The 18,695-nt window shown below is 35.4% G+C and overlaps 1 protein-coding gene across 3 annotated transcripts in view; it reads right to left on the reverse strand.

The window, feature by feature from the left end:
• Positions 1–18,695, reverse strand: part of PDCD6IP (programmed cell death 6 interacting protein) — a 59,916-nt gene that overhangs the window by 22,177 nt on the left and 19,044 nt on the right. For 2 of the 3 annotated variants that reach the window (XR_010835011.1, XM_059077314.2), the window contains exons 5-10: positions 16,994–17,147; positions 15,718–15,818; positions 13,336–13,467; positions 7,067–7,289; positions 5,616–5,739; positions 3,216–3,393 (exon numbers count right to left, since the gene is read on the reverse strand). Coding sequence is in view for 2 of the 3 variants with exons in the window: in XM_059077314.2 (XP_058933297.1) it covers positions 3,216–3,393; positions 5,616–5,739; positions 7,067–7,289; positions 13,336–13,467; positions 15,718–15,818; positions 16,994–17,147 (912 nt within the window). In the remaining variant the exon portion in view is untranslated. The remainder of the gene's footprint in view (positions 1–3,215; positions 3,394–5,615; positions 5,740–7,066; positions 7,290–13,335; positions 13,468–15,717; positions 15,819–16,993; positions 17,148–18,695) is intronic. The other variant, XM_059077315.2, reaches the window with a different exon arrangement.

The raw sequence follows: 18,695 nt of genomic DNA on the forward strand, positions 1-18,695 counted from the left end.
TGAATTTCAGAGTGAAAGATTAGCCACAAAGAAAAAAAAAAAGAAAAAACCCTCCAAATTAACAGTCTTAAAATATAGGAACACACCAAAACAAAACAAAAACAAAACAAAAAACACTGAAATAAGAGGAAACAAACCACAATTAGCAAAAAATCAGCAAAAATAACAAATCATGAAACCAAACCACAAGGACCACAGATACTAAGATGATAAAATAAAGAAAATAAAATAAATATATTTACTGTGTTTAGAATATGAGATAAAAGTATGACAGGAGAAAGAGAATGAGAAGAATTGAAAAAGAACCAAATAAAATTTCTGGAAATGAAAAAAATAAAATGAAAAGGTTAGGAAGTTAATGGATAGTTAAAAACTGCTGAGATATAACTGAAGAGAACCAGTGAACTGGAAGACAGACCAGAAGAAATCACACAAGATGAAGCACAGAGCAACAGAAAATACAAGTGGTTAAAAGACCTGGAAAATAAAGGGAGAAGATTCAACATCAGAGATCCAGAAAGAGATAATAATGAGAATAGGGAAAAAGCAATATTGAAAGAAGTAAAAACTAAGAACTTCCCAGGATGGATGAAAGACACAACTCCTCAAATTCACTGGATCCAACAGAATATCAAGCAATTTAAATGAAAATAAACCCACACCCAGACACATCATAATGAACTTTAAGAAGAAAAATAAGTGTACAACTTCCATTCTGTTAAAAAGAAAAGAAAAAAAAAAAAAAGAAATGGAGGAAATTCAATAAAACCAGGAAAAAGTGAGGGTGAGGAGGGACAAAAAAAGAAGGAAATCAAAAGAGACAAGTAGAAAATACAAAATACAGAAGAACATGATTCCAAATATATGAATACTCACAGCTAATATATATGGATTTAACCCTCTACAAATAGAGATGAAGACTGTCAAACTAAAAAAAAGGAAAAACCTTACTATGCGCCATTTACAAAAGACACAACCATAAGGACACACAAGTTGAAAGTCAAAGACACAACAAGAAAACTACAGACCAATATCCTTTATGAATATAAATGCAAAATGCTCAACAAAATACTACCAAACCAAATCCAGCAGCACATTAAAAGGATTCTACACCATGACAAAGTGGGATATACTAGGAATACAAGGGTGGTTCACATCAAAGAATCAATTAATGTAATACTCTGTATTAGTAAAATGAAGGGGAAAAAATCCATATAATCATCTTGAGATACAGAAAAAATATTTGACAAAATCCAACACCCTTTTATGACAAAAACACTCCAAAGGCATGATTCTGTTTATCTGAAATGTCCAGAATAAATAAATCTATAGAAACAGAGATTAGATTTGTGGTTGCCAAGAGCAAGGGGAAAGGAAGAATGAGGAGTGACTCATTAACTCCATGAGGAGTTAATGGGTACAGGGTTTCTTTGGGGGGGTGATGAAAATGTTCTGAAATCAGATTGTGTTGGTGGCTCACACAATACTGTGAATGTACTAAAAGCCTAAAGAGGTTAAAATGGTGAACTTTTATGTTATGTGAATTTTATCTCAAAAAAAAAAGACACATGTAGCTGTGAGATAAATACAGGTGATTTATTAAAAGAACCAATTAGGCATCTTGGAAATGAAAAATATGGGGGGAAAAACAGTAAGGCACAGCTAAACAGCCAATTAATAAGCTGGATGGCTAGCCTGACACAACCTCCCAGAAAGAACAAGAGCACAAAGAGAAAAAGTAATAGAAACTTTAAGAGGTGTGGGACTTCCCTGGTGGTCCAGTTGTTAAGTCTCCATGCTCCCAATGCAGGGGGCCCGGGTTCGATCCCTGGTCAGGGAACTAGATCCTGCATGCTGCAATGAAGATCTTGCAGGTGGCAACAACATCCCGAGTGCTGCAGCTAAGACCCAGTGCAGTCAAATTACTTACTTAATTTTTTTTTTTTTTTAAGAGAGAGAGATGTGAAGAACTGACCCAGAAGCACCACCATCAATCTAACAGGAATTCATTAGGAGAAAATGGAGGAAAAAAGAGTAACTGAAGAAACAGAATCCATGAATCTAAGATGGAAAGGGTCCAACAGCTCCCAAGCAAGATAAATTTATCATTTAAAAATAAATTAGTGGACACTTTAAATTTTCTCAAAATCAAGACTAAAATTAAATTTGCTACCACAGAGATAAACACTCAAAAACAGTATCAGCTTCACAACTTACAACTTACTTAAAATGAGACTCTCCAAGTACAACTGACAGAATTACAGTGACTCTGACTCATAAGGCTGTTAGGAACATCAAATAAAATAAATTAAAATACCTCATATTAAGATAGGCAGACAACAGACATATCACATACGCTAATAAAGCCAGTTTTCCCTTAATTATGAGATGAGCTTTTTTTCACATTAATATTTCTGTTTTATTTTAGTTAATCCTTTAAATAACCCTGGAAGGTATATATTCTTATCCCCAAGGTTCACACTGTCGTAAGTACTTAAGTACTCCATCTTTGCCCCAAAGTACTTGGATATGATGTAAATACAACATCCTCTGATAGTTAATTGAAAGATCAAAACATGAATTAAAGCATTGGGAACAGAAGTCACCTAAAAAAGATGTGACTCCTAAACTGACAAAAGCCAAAATAACCAGCCTGAATATATTTATAGCTAAAGAAACAAATGTATAAATTAGGGGAAAGAGGTGAAAGCACAATAAAAGGAGAATAACATTGGCAAATAGTTGTCTTTAGCCAAAAAACTTGAGTGCTCCATTCTTATTGATAAAATCTCCTTTCTACTAAAAGACAGGTATAGTGGGCTAATAAAACATTTGATAGCCTAACTTCCTTAGTCTGATTCATTGTTCACCAGAGACCTAATCTTTCATAGGAAACAAAAAACTCACTAATTATGAAAAGCTTGAACAGTTTGTGTGATAGTAACTTCTCACAGTATACTAGTTTTACACAATGGTCGTACGAGTTTCAGTAATGTGCATTTATATACCCTTAAGACACATATGACCCCATTTTCACTCAATCAGAATTCCTCTTGAGGCTGAAGAGCAGACTCTGTCTGGGTCACAGCAAAGTCACCTAAATGATGAGTGCTACCTTGTGTAGCCCAATAGGAAGAAGCCTTGAGTCCTAATCCCTGCTGGACACCAAGGTGCTGAAAAGTTTTTACTTAAAAAGCAAATCTCTTAAAACATACCTCATCTAGGATTTCTCTATTTCTTTGTAGAAGTTCAGGTAGCTCTTTGATCAACTGATCAACAGTCTGGATGCCTCCCTGTTCAATCACAGATGTGGACTTAGTCAGTATAGACTGAGGTACAGTATCTCCAGATATATCTTCAATTGCTGCTGGAAGATTAAGTGAAGCTAACACCCTGAAAAAAATGAGATACTATGTCATCTAGAGGTCTAATCCTCCTCTAAAACACTGATCTCCTACATCCAAATCAATAGCAGCAGAGTTAGCATTCCAAAAAAGTGGGTAAGCCCTGTCAATGGAAACATAAAGCAAAAATAGAGGAAAAACAGAAAATCAGTGATTGATAAAATTAAAACAAAATCATTAAAGAGTTAAGTTAGGTTCACAGTTCAGAACTGAAAGCTAAAAGGTAAGAAATATGCATTAAAATATACTAGATACCTTTGGCTCACAGGTAAACTTAACTTCTTTCAGTCTAAGTAATTAAAAGTCAAAAATTCTATTTTAAAAATGCATTCTTGGGCTTCCCCGGTGGCAGAGTGGTTGAGAGTCCACCTGCCGACGCAGGTGACGCGGGTTTGTGCCCCAGTCCGGGAGGATCCCACATGCTGCAGAGCGGCTGGGCACGTGAGCCATGGCCTCTGGGCCTGCGCATGCAGAGCCTGTGCTCCGCAACGGGAGAAGCCACAACAGTGAGAGGCCCGTGTACAAAAAAAAAGCAATCTTTTATCACACTCCTGATTGTTATACTGTCAGTGACAAAACAGAAATAATACACAAAATGGTAATAATTTCATATCATCTAAGCAAAATTTCAAGAGTACATAGTTGATCTATGTATTAATACAGCATCTTCATCTGTTCTGTTTTGTGGCACAATAACTATTATTCTATTATTTCATTTACGTAATGGAGGGGACGTTAGAGTAAACTTATGTTGCTTTCTCACTGGAAAAAGTAAAATGAGGTCAAAACCTATGCATTCATCAAAATTTAAAACATGAAAAAGCAAACAAGACTAGGAAAAAACATTCTCAGTAACATTTCTGATAAAGGACTTCCCTCTAAAATATGTAAAGAACTCTTTAAAAATTATTAAGAAGAAAAACTCAGTTTCTAAAAATGAGCAAAAAGATTTCAACAGACACTTCACAAAGACATATGGATGGCTAATAAGCACATGAAGAGTTGCTCAACATCATCAGTCATCAGGGGAATGAAAATTAAACCACTATGAGATACTACTACACAAATACTAAAATGGCTAAAATTAAAGAGACTGACAATCCTAAGTTCTGATGAGGATACAGAGCAAGTACATTTCTCAAACAGTGTAGGAACAATGACTTTGGAAAACCATCTGGACATTTCCTGTGAAGTTAAACATACACTAACCATACAACTCAGCAATTCTAATCCTAGGTTACTTACCCAAGAGAAATAAAACATGTGCACACAAAGATCTGTACATCAATGTTCATAATAACTGAAATGTCATCAAAAGGTGAAAGAATTAACAAACTATTTAACCATGAAAAAAATACTGCTCAGTAATAAAAATCAAACTGATACATAAAACACAGATTATGCTAAGTGAAAGAAGCCCAACACATTTTTAATATATACTGTTACATGCTGTGCATATTGCATATTATACATACTGCAGCAATACTATACACTGTATATAAGGTACTATCAATATATATCATATATAATGTACTATTTACTGTATATAATGTACTATATAGTGTCATGTACATATTGCACATACTATAATGATTACATTTATATTAAATTGTATAAAAGGTAAAACTAACCTGTGGTGACAGGGAGCAGATCAGCAGTGGCTAGAGGGTAGAGGAGGAGGAATTGAATGGAAAGGCATGAGGGAATTTTTTAGGGTGATGGATATGTTCTCTATCTTGATCATGATGGTGGTAGTTACATGGGTATACATATTTATCAAAAAGAATTGAACTATACACTTAAAATGGGTGTACTTTATTGTGTGAAAATTATACTTTTTTTTAAAACAATGTATTATTTTCTTAGACTTCAATCCACCAAAAACAAAAACTGTTTCACAATACTGAACGTACATGTATCTTAACCTTGAAAGTTCAGTTCTACTTCATATTTCCCTCAAATAAATATCTCCTAAAATACAAATTAGTGGTCAAATATTTTCACTTTGTTTCAGTAATTAAATTTCTTCCAACTATATTTGCCAGGGTTCAGTAAATATAGTGTCCCCAAGAAATGTGTGTGTGTCTATATTTGTTATTTCAAATATCCGACATTCAGCTCTGAGCTCAGAAAACTACAACATTCATAAATAATCAATCAGAAAACATCAGAACTTTAGAGATAAATTTATGAAAGTTAAGCTCTACTTACCCATTTGCCAAAGTGGTGGCTTCTCTCATTTGAGCAATTGATCTGTTAACTAAATCAGCTTTCCTCTGACCACAGGCAGCCAAAGACTGCTGCACTGACACAGGAACCATTTTCTCAAACAGATCTAAAATTAGGAATCAAAATTTCAACAAAATTTTAAGACAAAAACTCAAACTGTAAAGTGACTACTCATATTTCCTTTCCAATATTCACATTAAAAGTCTACAGATATTTAAAGAAAACTAAATCACTATTGAAAATACAATGATGAAGAGAATTTTTAGATCACCATATGTGTGGACAATGATAACGAAAGCTTTTTCTTTGAACTTAATTTTCTTAGCTTTTAAAGATGTGTTAGTCATTAAGTTTAAAGGATCTTTGGTGAAGAAGATCTACACAGGAGAAAACAATGCTTATTTGGTGATGAAACTGATCGAGTGGGCCACAGTGCTATGGTTTCCAGCTCTACCACTTCCTGGCTCTGCAACCTTGGGCAAATGACTTAACCACTCTGCATCAGTATCCTTATCAGTCAAATGGGGATAATAACAGTACCTGTCTCATGGAGTTGTTCTGAGAAATAAATGAGCTAATATTTATAAAGTGCTGAAAAGAGTTTCTGGTACATGGTAGACACTTTGTATTTGTTAAATAGAAATAAGTACAGCTGTCCCTTGGTATCTGCAAGGGATTGGTTCCAGGACCCCCAGCCGATACCAAATCCGTGGATGCCCAAGTCCCTTATAAAAAATGGCACAGCATTTGCATATAACCTAAAAATATCCTCCCAAATACTTTAAATCATTTCTAACTTACTTATGATACTTAATACAATGTAAATGCTATGTAAATAGTTGCCAGAGGATGGCAAATTCAAGTTTTGCTTTTTGGAACTTTCTGGAAATTTTTTTATGTGAATATTTTTCAATCAGCAGTTGCTTGTATTCATGGCTGTGGAACCACAGATACAGATGGCCAACTGTAAAATAACCACCCAATAACTTAGATTATCCTTGGCATCTCAGCTAGAGGCTACCATAATATTGCTTATATCTACAATATTCAAGGATATTATAACATTTGATACAACCATGACTCCAGAAGTTTATGTGTTTAAAGTCATATTTATGTATGTTTATTTTTATTAGCAGAATCTTAAATAACAAATGTTATCAAAAAGACAAATGCTCACTGAAGTTGTTATCATTACTCAGACACATAGTTTCAAGTTCTCTGACTCTGTTGTATATATACTTTATGCTTTACTTCTATTTACTTTCCATCTTAAAATTTCACTGTAATTTTTATTCTCATATTCACTTTGAACAACATGAATGCAAATTATATTCAAAGCATACAATCGCAATTATGTGATTTTAGCTACAAAAGGTAGATTAAACTGCAGAAAAAATAAATAAGATTAAAGTGCCTCTGAACAGTTGACATACCAGTGAATTTCTGGCTGATGGGTACACTGACTGGTGTAGATTTCACAAGTGTGGCTTTGCCAATAGGGTCGAGATCTTTAAGGTCTGGAACTCGATCATGATAAATGAAGTCATTATCCTTCTTTGCTGCAGTAAGGGCACGGTTGATTTTGTCAGAAAATTCCTTCACGTTGACATATTCATCATAGCGAGATGCCACTGTTTTAATCAATTCTGCTGCATGCTTAAGAAAATGTAAAAAAAAAAAAAAAAAAGAATATTTTCTTTCTTTTTTTCAACAAGGTATCCAAGCACTGGTTTTTTAAAAAAATCTTTGAGGATTGGCACTACTAGAAATGTGGTCAACAGAACAGCATAGAAATTCTCCCATCACAAAATACCAAAATATCAAAAATGAAGAATAATACAGAGCAGATATCCCTTTAAAGACATGAATGAATTACCAAGAAAATAAAAGAAATCAAAACTATAAACTGACATTGAGGAAAGCTGGCTCTGGCTGTTGGGTATTTATTTCTGTACCCAAAGGACGAGCTATTAAAATGCCTTAAAAGCCCTCAGGGAGACTTAAGACAGGGGTCTTGAAACTACATAAGACAGAAAACTAAGAAACATCCCTTTCACCCTCCACATGAAGGCAGGAACCTCAAAGGGTATACCCGTCATGAAAAGGGTGAGTCAGAAAAAAATTATGCAACATAGGAAATCAACAAGGAAGCATGCTGTGTCAGCACCAATAGGAATTTTTTCTTTAAAGACTGCCCTTGTGATACATAAGATGAACACATGCCTCACATAAAGTTAGGGTTCAAATTACTTAGGTGGTGTTAGGTATAGTAACACCAGATAAAATAGACAATAAAGTCAAAAGCATTATTAGGGATAAATTCAGTATAAAACACTTTCCAATTTGCCAGAAAGATATAAAACCTCTTAAATATTGTATTTAAAAGTGTTTATCCATATAAACAATTATAATGAAAAACTGATAAATCTACCCAGTATTAGAATGGAAGATTTTAACATTCCTGTCTCAGAAATAAATGGAGTAAACAAAAGATGTGTAAGATTATAGAAGATCTGAATAACATAATTAATGAGTTTGATTTACCAGACATGGAGAACCCTGGGCTCCACAGTTACAGAATACATAATATTCTCAGGTATATAAAGACCATCTATATAAAGCGACCACATGAAGAGATAAAGCAGTCTAAAACAACAAAATTACAAGATTACAAGAATGGTTTAATATTAGAAAACCTACTTATGTAATTCTCCAAATAATAAAATTTAAGTTTAAAAAAACAAATTATCTCCAAAGACGTTGAAAAATCATTTGATAAAATATTCACTCTTGACATTTTTTTAAATTTTAGTAAAATAAAAATAGATATCCAGTTCCTTAACATGTTAAAATCTTAACCTCCAAAGCTAATCTCATGCTTAGCAGAAAAATAAAAGAAACATTCCTAGAGTCAAAATAAAACAAAGATCACCAGTATCGTCATGAACATAGAACACAGAACATGTCAAAATAACCAGACAAAAGGATAAAATTAGAGGTATAAAATTTAGAAAAGAAAAGGAACAATGATTATTTACCAGCTTTTGCTGGTATATATTTGTATATTAGCAAAAGCTAAGAGAATTAACTATTCTAAATAAGAGACAGCTTAGATTCAAAATCAACAGAGCGAATACAGATAAACAACCACCGGGAGACAAAATATACAGGAATAAATTTTAAAATATATGTGCAAGATTAACATGAAATAGAAACAAGGGTAACCAAAACAAAGAAAACAAAAGCTATACCTTTAGTGTAAACCAAGAGATGGGAAAATGCACAAATTTAAATCACTTTTTAAAGTGATCTGTACATCAAATTTGATTTGTAAACGTGGTCAAATGCTCCCCCAAATTGAAAAATTATTAAGAGCATAAGAAATGCTGAATACAGCAGGGGAAGGCTAAGGGCCCCACCCTGAGGGAAAAGTACTTAACTAAGCAAATCTAAAAACAATGAAACACAACGGAGGTGACAGCTGCCAGCTCAAAGATAAAGGTAAAGCCAAATGTCCTGCCTGGAGCCACCCAGGGGTCACAGGAAAAATGGAATACTGAGGAGCCTCATCCCAAGGAGCTGCTGAGCACAGAGGCAGATAATTATAAGGGCAGGGATGCTGGGGGAAGCAGAACAGAGGACTGAAAGTGGGGAGAAGGAGCAAAGGGGATAAGCACTCAGAAAATGTCAACAAAATACAAACTCTGAAAGTAGATGCATCACCTGGAAAAGCAAAGGCTGTGAGGAACTCCAGGAAATACAGGCACAGAAGTGGAATCCTTCCTACACCAGGCTTTGAGAAGCAGAGAGGAGGAGAGGAGGAAGGGCCCTACACAAGGAGGCTTGGAAAGATACCCTGCGGTTCCCCCACCCAGGAACCTCTTGCTATTCCCCAACTAAAATCAAGCTCATTCAAACACAAGTGACTGACAAGGCATCCCGTCTGCCTCAACACTAAGAAACCATAAGCAAAGGATGAAAAAGAGCAGTTTAACTTTCCAACAGATAATGAAAATTCACTGAAGAAACGTTGCCACAGGGAGTTCCCTGGCAATCCAGTGGTTAGGACTCGCATTTTCACTTATGTAGCCTCGGGTTCAACCCCTGGTCGGGAAACTAAAATCCCGCAAGCCTCGCAGCACAGCCAAAAAAGAAAAATATTGCCACAAAGCAAAGAACACAGCATACTAAAAAAAACTAAAACAAGCTAAAAACTTAAGGATGCAATCACAGTACTAAAGACACAAAATACGAACAGAGGACAGATGGCCCAGATAACAGTGGATGACAGATAGCAAGAGAATGTGAAACGGGACCTGCAGAACTCAGGAAAGAAAGTGAAGAAAAATATGAAAATAGTTTAAGGAAGACTGTAATATTTATGCAAGGAACATGAAAGAGATAACAGACATCACAGAAATCAGTGTAAGAAACATACAAAACAAGAAAAAGTGAGGACAATTCAACATGGCAGTTGGGGAGCAGAGGCCGTTACAGATTAAAACTTCATGAGACGTATCAACCAAATGCAACATGAGGACCATGTATGAATCCTCATTTGAACAAACCAACTGTAAAAACACATTTTAGAAAAAAATCAGATAAAGCTGATTTTTTAGTATCATAAACTATGTTTGGATACTATTAGATTACTAGAATTATTAATTAGTATTAATTGTGCTAGATAGGATGACGTGGTTTTAATTTTTTTAAGACTTACATACACTGAAGTAACTTAAGGATCAAATGATACATAAGACAGCTGAAACTACTCCAAAAAAATAAGAGGGGAAGGGGAAACATGGAACACAAAGCAAAATATTGATAATCACTGAAGTTGGATAATGGATATTTGATGATTCTTACTTTTATATATATATATTTTTGAAATCTTCCATAGTAAATACTTAAATAAAATTCATACAGAAGCATAAACAATCTCCTTAATATCTACAAGCTACTATCATAACAAAGAAAAAAACAATACTTTCACCAAATCAGTTTTATCATCTCATTAGGTCCCTCATTAATGAATTAAATAAATTCTGGTATGTATTCATTCTATCTGAGTCACATTTTTTAATCTATATAGAGTCATCCCTCAGTATCCACGGGGGATTGATTCCAGGATCTGCCACAGACACCAAAATCCAAATCCTCAAGTCCCACAGTTGGCCCTCCGTACCCACAGACTCTGCATCTGCAGATTAAACATAGTACACGACCAGCATTTGGTTGAATCCATAAATGCAGAATGTGAAGATACAGAGATCCAAATATTTATTCATTGAAATAAACCTGCAATATAAGTGGACTTGGACAGCTCAGGCCTGTGTTGTTCAAGGATCAACTGTATTTTTATGTCTTTTTGAAGATCGTACCTTGGCAGCTTTAGAGACTCCACCAGGATGATCAAGTGGACCCACCTTCTGGAGCCAATCGAACTGCACTGTCCAATAAGCACACTTCATGAGCTGTATAAGTCCAGGTACAACTTTTCTTGGCCCCAGAAGTGAATCACAAGCAGCAATTTTCCCTTTGTTATTTTACTTACTGTTGTGATATTCCTGACTCTTGTGATTTTGTTTTTATTTCTGGTTTGCTCGTGACTAATAAGTTTTTCCCCATTATTGTTAACAATGATTGCAAAGCTTATTGAATGGTGCAACCATCAGGTACATGGGGCAGAAGGAGAGATTACGGAGAATATGACTTGCTGGTCATCTTTTTTTGTTTGTTTTGTTCTGTTTGCCTATTTCTGAGCTCAAATCAAGTAGAAAAATATCTCATACTTAATGGAAAAAGGAACAGCCTTTGGAGATATGAATCAGTAAGTATTTGTGTTCTATATGTTAACTTCTGACCTATGACTAAAGGTGTAAAACTGACGTTATAAACTCTTGTGTGTCTATAACTGAAAAGTCTTTATCTCTTGTTATGAGTTTGAAAGTTTCCTTTTTCCAGAGGGGTTTAAAATATTAAGATTAAAATTTCAAAAGAGGCTCTTATATAACTGGTTTATAGAGAATAAAAACTTATTTGAATATAATAGTCCCAGAATTCCCCCAAAATAAAAAAGCTAAACTTCTGTAAAACAAACAGCAGTGCTCATCACCCAGTCATTATCCACTGCAGTGGCTGACCAACACTGCTTCCTGAGAGAGGAATTAGGGATGAAAAACAAGAAGAGGCACTCTGTGCTTTCGAAAAACAGGCCCCTTAGACAGTTAGATGCATATCTGAGGAAGAATTTTAATGAACCCAGATTCCCACATCTTCCCATACATAGAAAAGCACTAAAATCATTAACTTGAGATATCTGTTCTTTGTGACTAGCAGTAATGTTACTGAGATGTAAGCCTGACCGACTGTACATATTCCTTAACCAAAATCATATATAAGCTGGTGTCTCCCCTACCTCTTCAGAGTGGTTCCCCAGAGCTACTGAGAGGTTGTCTCCCAGTCCTTAGTAAATCCCTGAATAAAACTTAAACTCCAACTCTTATGTTGTGTGTTCTTCTTTCAGTCAAAACTCTTAACACTCCTAATACTTTAAATATGCTACCCTGAAAAAAATCTCTCCCCCAGAAACCCTTTTCTCAGAAGCATTTTCATATAATGCTTTCATAGGATGCTAAGTTATTACAATCAAAGTGAATCCCTGGAAAAATAAAATATGTTTGATAATCTGAGTGTGCCCATCTCTGACTTTGTCAGTGTGGAGGTGTGGAGCATAATACAAACATACATTTTATTTTTTATAAAACTTGGGTTTCTTTTACCATGAAAAGACTAAACTTAACTTCCTAAATAAGATTTACATAGTATCTTCTAATACCAGTCCATATTTAAATTTCCTTAACAGTCCTCTTCCTACCCTCTGCTTACCAACCCTCAAAATACAAACAGCTCATGTAAACAGCCCTTGCCCCTGCTGCGAAGTTGCCCCAGATGTCACATCAAGTTTCTCACACACCCAGTGCTGATACAACAGCATAGAAGGTACTCTGCTGAATACCAAATCTATTTATGTATCTATTACCACTGTCCTTTTCAAGCTGTGGAGTTGTAATGAACCAATTTAGACCAAGGCTAGGCCACAAGTTAAGTACTCCACATCCTTTCTGGAGCATATAATTAATTTAGAATATTTTATATTAAAATAAACATGGATAAATAAAACTGAATGCAAATTTTGCACGAAATTTTTAGATAAAATATGAGACTTCAAAAAGCACACAGTAGGTATAGCCTAGAAAATAAAAACAATCACCTGACTCTGTTGACAAGGGAAATGAATGGGAAAGCTTTTACGAGCAAACTTGGGAATCTCACTAAAAACAAAAATAGAAATCCGGGCTTCCCTGGTGGTGCAGTGGTTGGGAATCTGCCTGCCAATGCAGGGGACATGGGTTCGAGCCCTGGTCTGGGAAGATCCCACATGCAGCGGAGCAACTAAGCCCGTGAGCCACAACTACTGAGCCTGCGCATCTGGAGCCTGTGCTCCGCAATGGGAGAGGTCGCGACAGTGAGAGGCCCACGCACCGCGATGAAGAGTGGCCCCCGCTCACCACAACTGGAAAAAGCCCTTGCACAGAAACAAAGACCCAACACAGCCCTAAATAAATAAGTAAATAAATAATTTTTTTTTAAAAAAGAGAGAAATCCAAGTTACTTAAATATTTATTTCTGAGAAATTCACCTGTAGCCTTGCAATCTCTTCTCCAAATTTCTTCTGCTGTTTTGCCAGGATAGACTGGTGGTACTCAGCATAGGCCTGCATGATACAGTGCTTTGCAGCCAAGACAGGGAACACCTCCTGGAAATAAAAATACTGACCAGGGGAGAGTCCAACCACACAAACCACCACAGACAACATGGGATGCAGGAAGAAAAAGGAAAAGGAGACAGAAATTAGAATCACCCCATTAATGGTTTAGAGATAGGTTAGTCAGGTGTAAACAGAGAAGACCACATGATTTTGCATAGACTGGATTCAATGAATTCAGTTTTTTTCTTCCAATTAGAGTTAAGGTTTGGGTTCTTTTCTTTTTTAATTGTTAAATGAAGCCAATTAAGCTTTTACAATTCACTTTAATTGAGCCATGAAGTCAACGTTTTGTTTACAAAGAAGAAAGGAAAGCATGCATTAGAGAGAGAAGTAGAATGGACATTCACAGAGTAATACCAAGCACAAGGCTTTAGAAACTTTCTTGTGAGCCCTTACCCAGCCCTTAAGAGTTAACTAAACCACCATTACTCACATATACTAATGAAATTGCTCTATAGCTGACTGTTTCAACATGTTTAAAAGACAAAAGACAGTAAAGTAAGTTCCCTCTTAAATTCATGTCCTAAGACACTTTTTGAATAAAGATGATTTTTAGCCATATAAAAATTACTCAGTATCACATACTCAAAAACACATAGCAAACAGACAAATGCACTAAGCTAATGACTAATATGATAAAGTGTTATTTTACCCTAATTTGTTTTGAAAAAATTCCAGTCAAAATTAATTTTAGAAGATCCAAAAACATGAACCAAAAAAGCAGTAGAGGATCTTCTAAAATGTCAAATCCTAGCCTATAACCTCATTGTTTTTAGGAAGTACATGCCATATAATATCCAAGAAATATACTAGACAATCACTGTCTAGACAAAAAAAAATAAGAGAATCAAAAACTGAATTACTACCTTGTGAGCTTTCCTGTCTCCCAGTGAATAATTTCCTAGCTTCCTGGGTCACTACTTGCAGATATTCCAGTTTTATAACTAGAATATGAAAATACCTTATGAGCTTTATTAGTAAAAAGGCAAAAAATAAAAGACATCTAAATCTCAAACTGCACTCATGCCAGTTCTCAAGGTAAGTCTGGAGCAACTTGGTACTTAAACAGGAGATTTTCAAGGAATACCAGGATTGGTGCAGAGGTAGTTTCCGAGTCTTTGTAGGTGACATTCTTCTCTCCAGGACAGGACTGAACTAATGGCCCAACAGGATGTAACGGTACACTGTGCAGCTGATCATGAGGTCTTCCAGATGAAAAAAAGGTGAGAGGAGATCCCAAGTCTCTTTTTAAGAGCAACACTATTACGACCCAAGAGTCCTGGGCAAATTTCTACTCATCTCTTGGTGAATTTTAAATCTCCAGGAATCTTCAAATTCCCTAGTGCTCATATTCTGACTAATGTGTTGATGTACTTACATGCTTTTTTATTTCACCACAAAATTGTCTGCAATTTCATAATTTATAAAGATTCCTGAATGACTTATAAATCAATAAATTTCCCTACAAAAGAGCATGTAACCAATACTATTTGCTATCATACAGACAAAACTAATTCCTTGAACAATTCTGAAAGAAAGCAGTTGAATCATACTACATTTGTCTGTAAGTTTCCATTTTTAAGCATTCTGAATTTACTTCTTAGTCTAATCATCTGCTTTGTCATTTACACATGATCATCACTGACTAGTCTATTCAAATGCCACTTCAGAAAGGTTTATATTAAAACAATTAATACTTCCTGTGATATATGGTTTTAGATGGTTGTTCTCCTTAGCTGTCCAATAGCAGCCCAATTTTCTAGCCCTGTTGGCAAAACTTAATTCTAATCAAAGTACTGGATGAATATATTAAGTTTCCTTTTCCTTTTGTCTTTATGTCTGTTTTTGCTCTTTAAGATTCATCTTTAAGAAAACAGGACAATAATTAAAAGGGTGAATAATCAACATGCTCAAGTACTCATGCTGTACCAAATAACCAATGATTCAAAACTACACAATGCCTTGATCTGATAAAATTACTGGAGACAGGTGTTCAAAATTTTCCAGCAAGAGTTTTAGCTTGGAGAAACAAGTTTAGTAAAGAGTGGAAGCAAAGGCATCCCCTAAATATGAAAGAGAATTTGTCATGCATCTTAAATAAAAAACTGTTTCTACAAATATACTCTTCAAATGCCTCTCCTTAAATTTCAAATTTCTTTATAAAACATAATTTTTAATTTGCTTCTTATACACAAAAATGTCCAAATATTCCACATGCAAAACAACGAAGTATTTACAAAAACAATAACTGACCTTTGGGAGAGTATCTTTGTACTGACACTGTTTAAAAGCATCACCAAAATAATCTGCAGCCTGATTAGCCAATTTAGCTATGATAGCATCTTTCATTTTATCTGGAATAAAATATTAAATTGACCATTATAATGAAAATAAATATAAAATAATCTGATATATCATAATAAGTCAGTATAGACATTGAGATCACAAGTCTGTACATTTCTCTTAAAAAATTCTTATTGATGAAGTCAATTCTTCTGCATACAACTTAATTATTCCACAGGCAGATCCAAAGAGTCAGACTAGATCAGGAGTTGATAGAAGCTGGGGGAAAAGGGGAATGGAGAGTGACTGACAGTGGGTATGGGGTTTTTGGGGGTAATGATAACGTTCTAAAACAAGATAGTGGTGATTGTTGCAAAACTCTGAATATACTGAAAACTAATGAATTGTATACTTTAAAGGGGTAAATTTTATTGTTTATGAATTCTACCTCAATATAAGTTGTTATTTTAAAAGAAAAACTTTTCCAGTTCATTTAGCTTCCACCTGATGGACTGCTCCCTTATTTTCAATTTCTCTATACTTACATATTCAGTCTTATTCTAATCTCTCATACTAACTCACATGCCTTATAAGAATTGTTCTTATTCCCTCATTCACAGGGCCAGGGACTCTGCCTGGATGGCTCCTTCTTATCAGTTAAGTCTGGTTTAAACAAGACCTCCTCAAAGAAACTCTTGTTGAATGATGAATCTAAAATAACATGACTCTCCCTACATCCTTACCCAACTGCCAGACCACCAGTCATTATCACATCTTATTTTCTTCATAGCAATTATCTCTCTCTAAAATTACCTTGGCCACTTAATTTCTTATTTATCACCTCCCCCACAATAAATTGTAAGCTTCCAGAAAACAGAAATCTTGTTTGTCTGCTAACTCTATCTAGAGCCTGTCACAGGGATTGGCACACAGTTGTACCCAATACTTATTTGCTGAATGAACGAATTTTTGACATATTACAAACCTATATAAATACTATTCCAGAGTTCAGTGTTTTAAGACAGTAACTATATATTTCATAAAAGACTTCAAACACAGCCTACATTCTTAAATATGCATTTGTACCACCGTAAGGTCAGAAAAGGAAAGCTGAAAATGTTCAATAATCCGTGTGTCAAATTCAAAGAGGAAAGTCCTGTGTTGAACATATTACAATCACCTTCTTATTTTAAAAGTCTGTCACTTCTTTTCACATGCAACAAAATATAGGACAAACTGGAATTACCTCTCGTGGCTTTTAAAAAAAATACTTCTTGGGCCTGCGCCAGCATGATAAGACTGAGAGTCCCAACGGTATCTGGAGATATGTCCACAGTAGGCTCTCTATTCAAGGCAGATAAAACCGTCTCTTTAATATGCAAAAAGGCACCACTAGCAAACTAGAGGAAAGAAAAGAATTTCTTTTAAATCTGTAAGAATTCAGCAAGACAATTTTCTACTGTTACACACAAAACCACTTACATCTGACCTATAGACAATAAGGACAGTTTTCTAAAACACTATAGAATAACAAGAGATTTAACGTACATTAAAGTCAAGTGCAGTAACAAACAAAGTAAAGTGATGGGACAAATTGATTAAACTTTTTAGAAATACTTCCTCAAAACTAACATGAGAACAAAGGCAGGGATAAAACATTATTAAAATGTTTTTAGTCCTGAAATGCTCTTGCTTTGGTCCCAAATTCATCTCTCAAATAATTAAACAGGCCATACTTAGGGGAAACCTTAAATAGTACTGATACCTAGTCCTCTGGGGAACAGCATGACTATCCACTGCTACAGATTTTTTATTTGGCTTTCAGAGCTCCCTGCTGAAATGTTCCCCATCAGATTTTTCTTCTCAATTATATTTCACTGAGGTTAACACTAAAATAACTTCGCTTCTATGAACTAAATAACCTTGGGAAAAAGAAAGGTGGAAGTCTGGGATTAAAAAGTGCTGGGGGGCACTTCCCTGGTAGTGCAGTGGATAAGACTCTGCACTCCCAATGCAGGGGGCCTGGGTTCGATCCCTAGTCAGGGAACTAGATCCCACGTGCATGCTGTAACTAACAGTTCTCGTGCCACAACTAAGGAGCCCTGGAGCCGCAACTAAGGAGCCCTGGAGCCGCAACTAAGGAGCTGGTAAGCCACAACTAACACCCAGCACAACCAAACAAATAAATTTTTTTTTTTAAAAACGTGCTGGGGGTTATGCAGCTACACTACACAGAGCTAACTCAAGGTTAACTGTACTGAAGTAAAAATCAATGATTGCTGCAGTCATGAAGTATCATAAAACTAGAATGTCTCCAAGGAGTGATCAGCTGACTTAGTAAACTCACAGAATCACAGACTAGAACTGCAAGGGATCCAGTCTCTCATTCACAAATATGGACTAGAGACATACAGAGTTTACAGCACCTAGCCAAGGGCACAGAGCTTCTTGGCAGCAAACAGCCCAGACAGGGATCTAGGATCTCTTTCCATCACACTAGGGGACCCTGCTGTGAATCACAGAGGTGACTCACAGAATGGAACATATCCTCAGTAATTCAAAATGCCCTCTAAGATTTCACATGCCAACTAATGGAGTTACAATGAATGGAAAATTAAATAAAATTTTACTTCACTTTCACATTTTAAAATATTTGCCATTTATAGCCTCACAAAGGAAAGGTATATGCACCATGCTTGTCATCTGTGCCCATCTAAAATTGGGAGCATGTTGTGTGCTTAAAGTACATTTTCCTCTCACTTTCTTAGAACAGCATTCTTCACCTCTCTTCTAAAATTAAACAATGGGAAAGATCAAACTCCACCTCTGAGACAAGCAAATTCCAGAGCCATGAGGGACAGTATAAGAAGCATTTGGAATTCCATAAAATTTGGAGTCAGAACACCTGAAACTCCAATCTACCACTTTATTAACACTTCTGCCCTTTA

Source organism: Kogia breviceps, chromosome 10 (assembly GCF_026419965.1).
Source record: "Kogia breviceps isolate mKogBre1 chromosome 10, mKogBre1 haplotype 1, whole genome shotgun sequence".
In the NCBI taxonomy this organism is placed as follows: Eukaryota; Metazoa; Chordata; class Mammalia; order Artiodactyla; family Physeteridae; genus Kogia; species Kogia breviceps.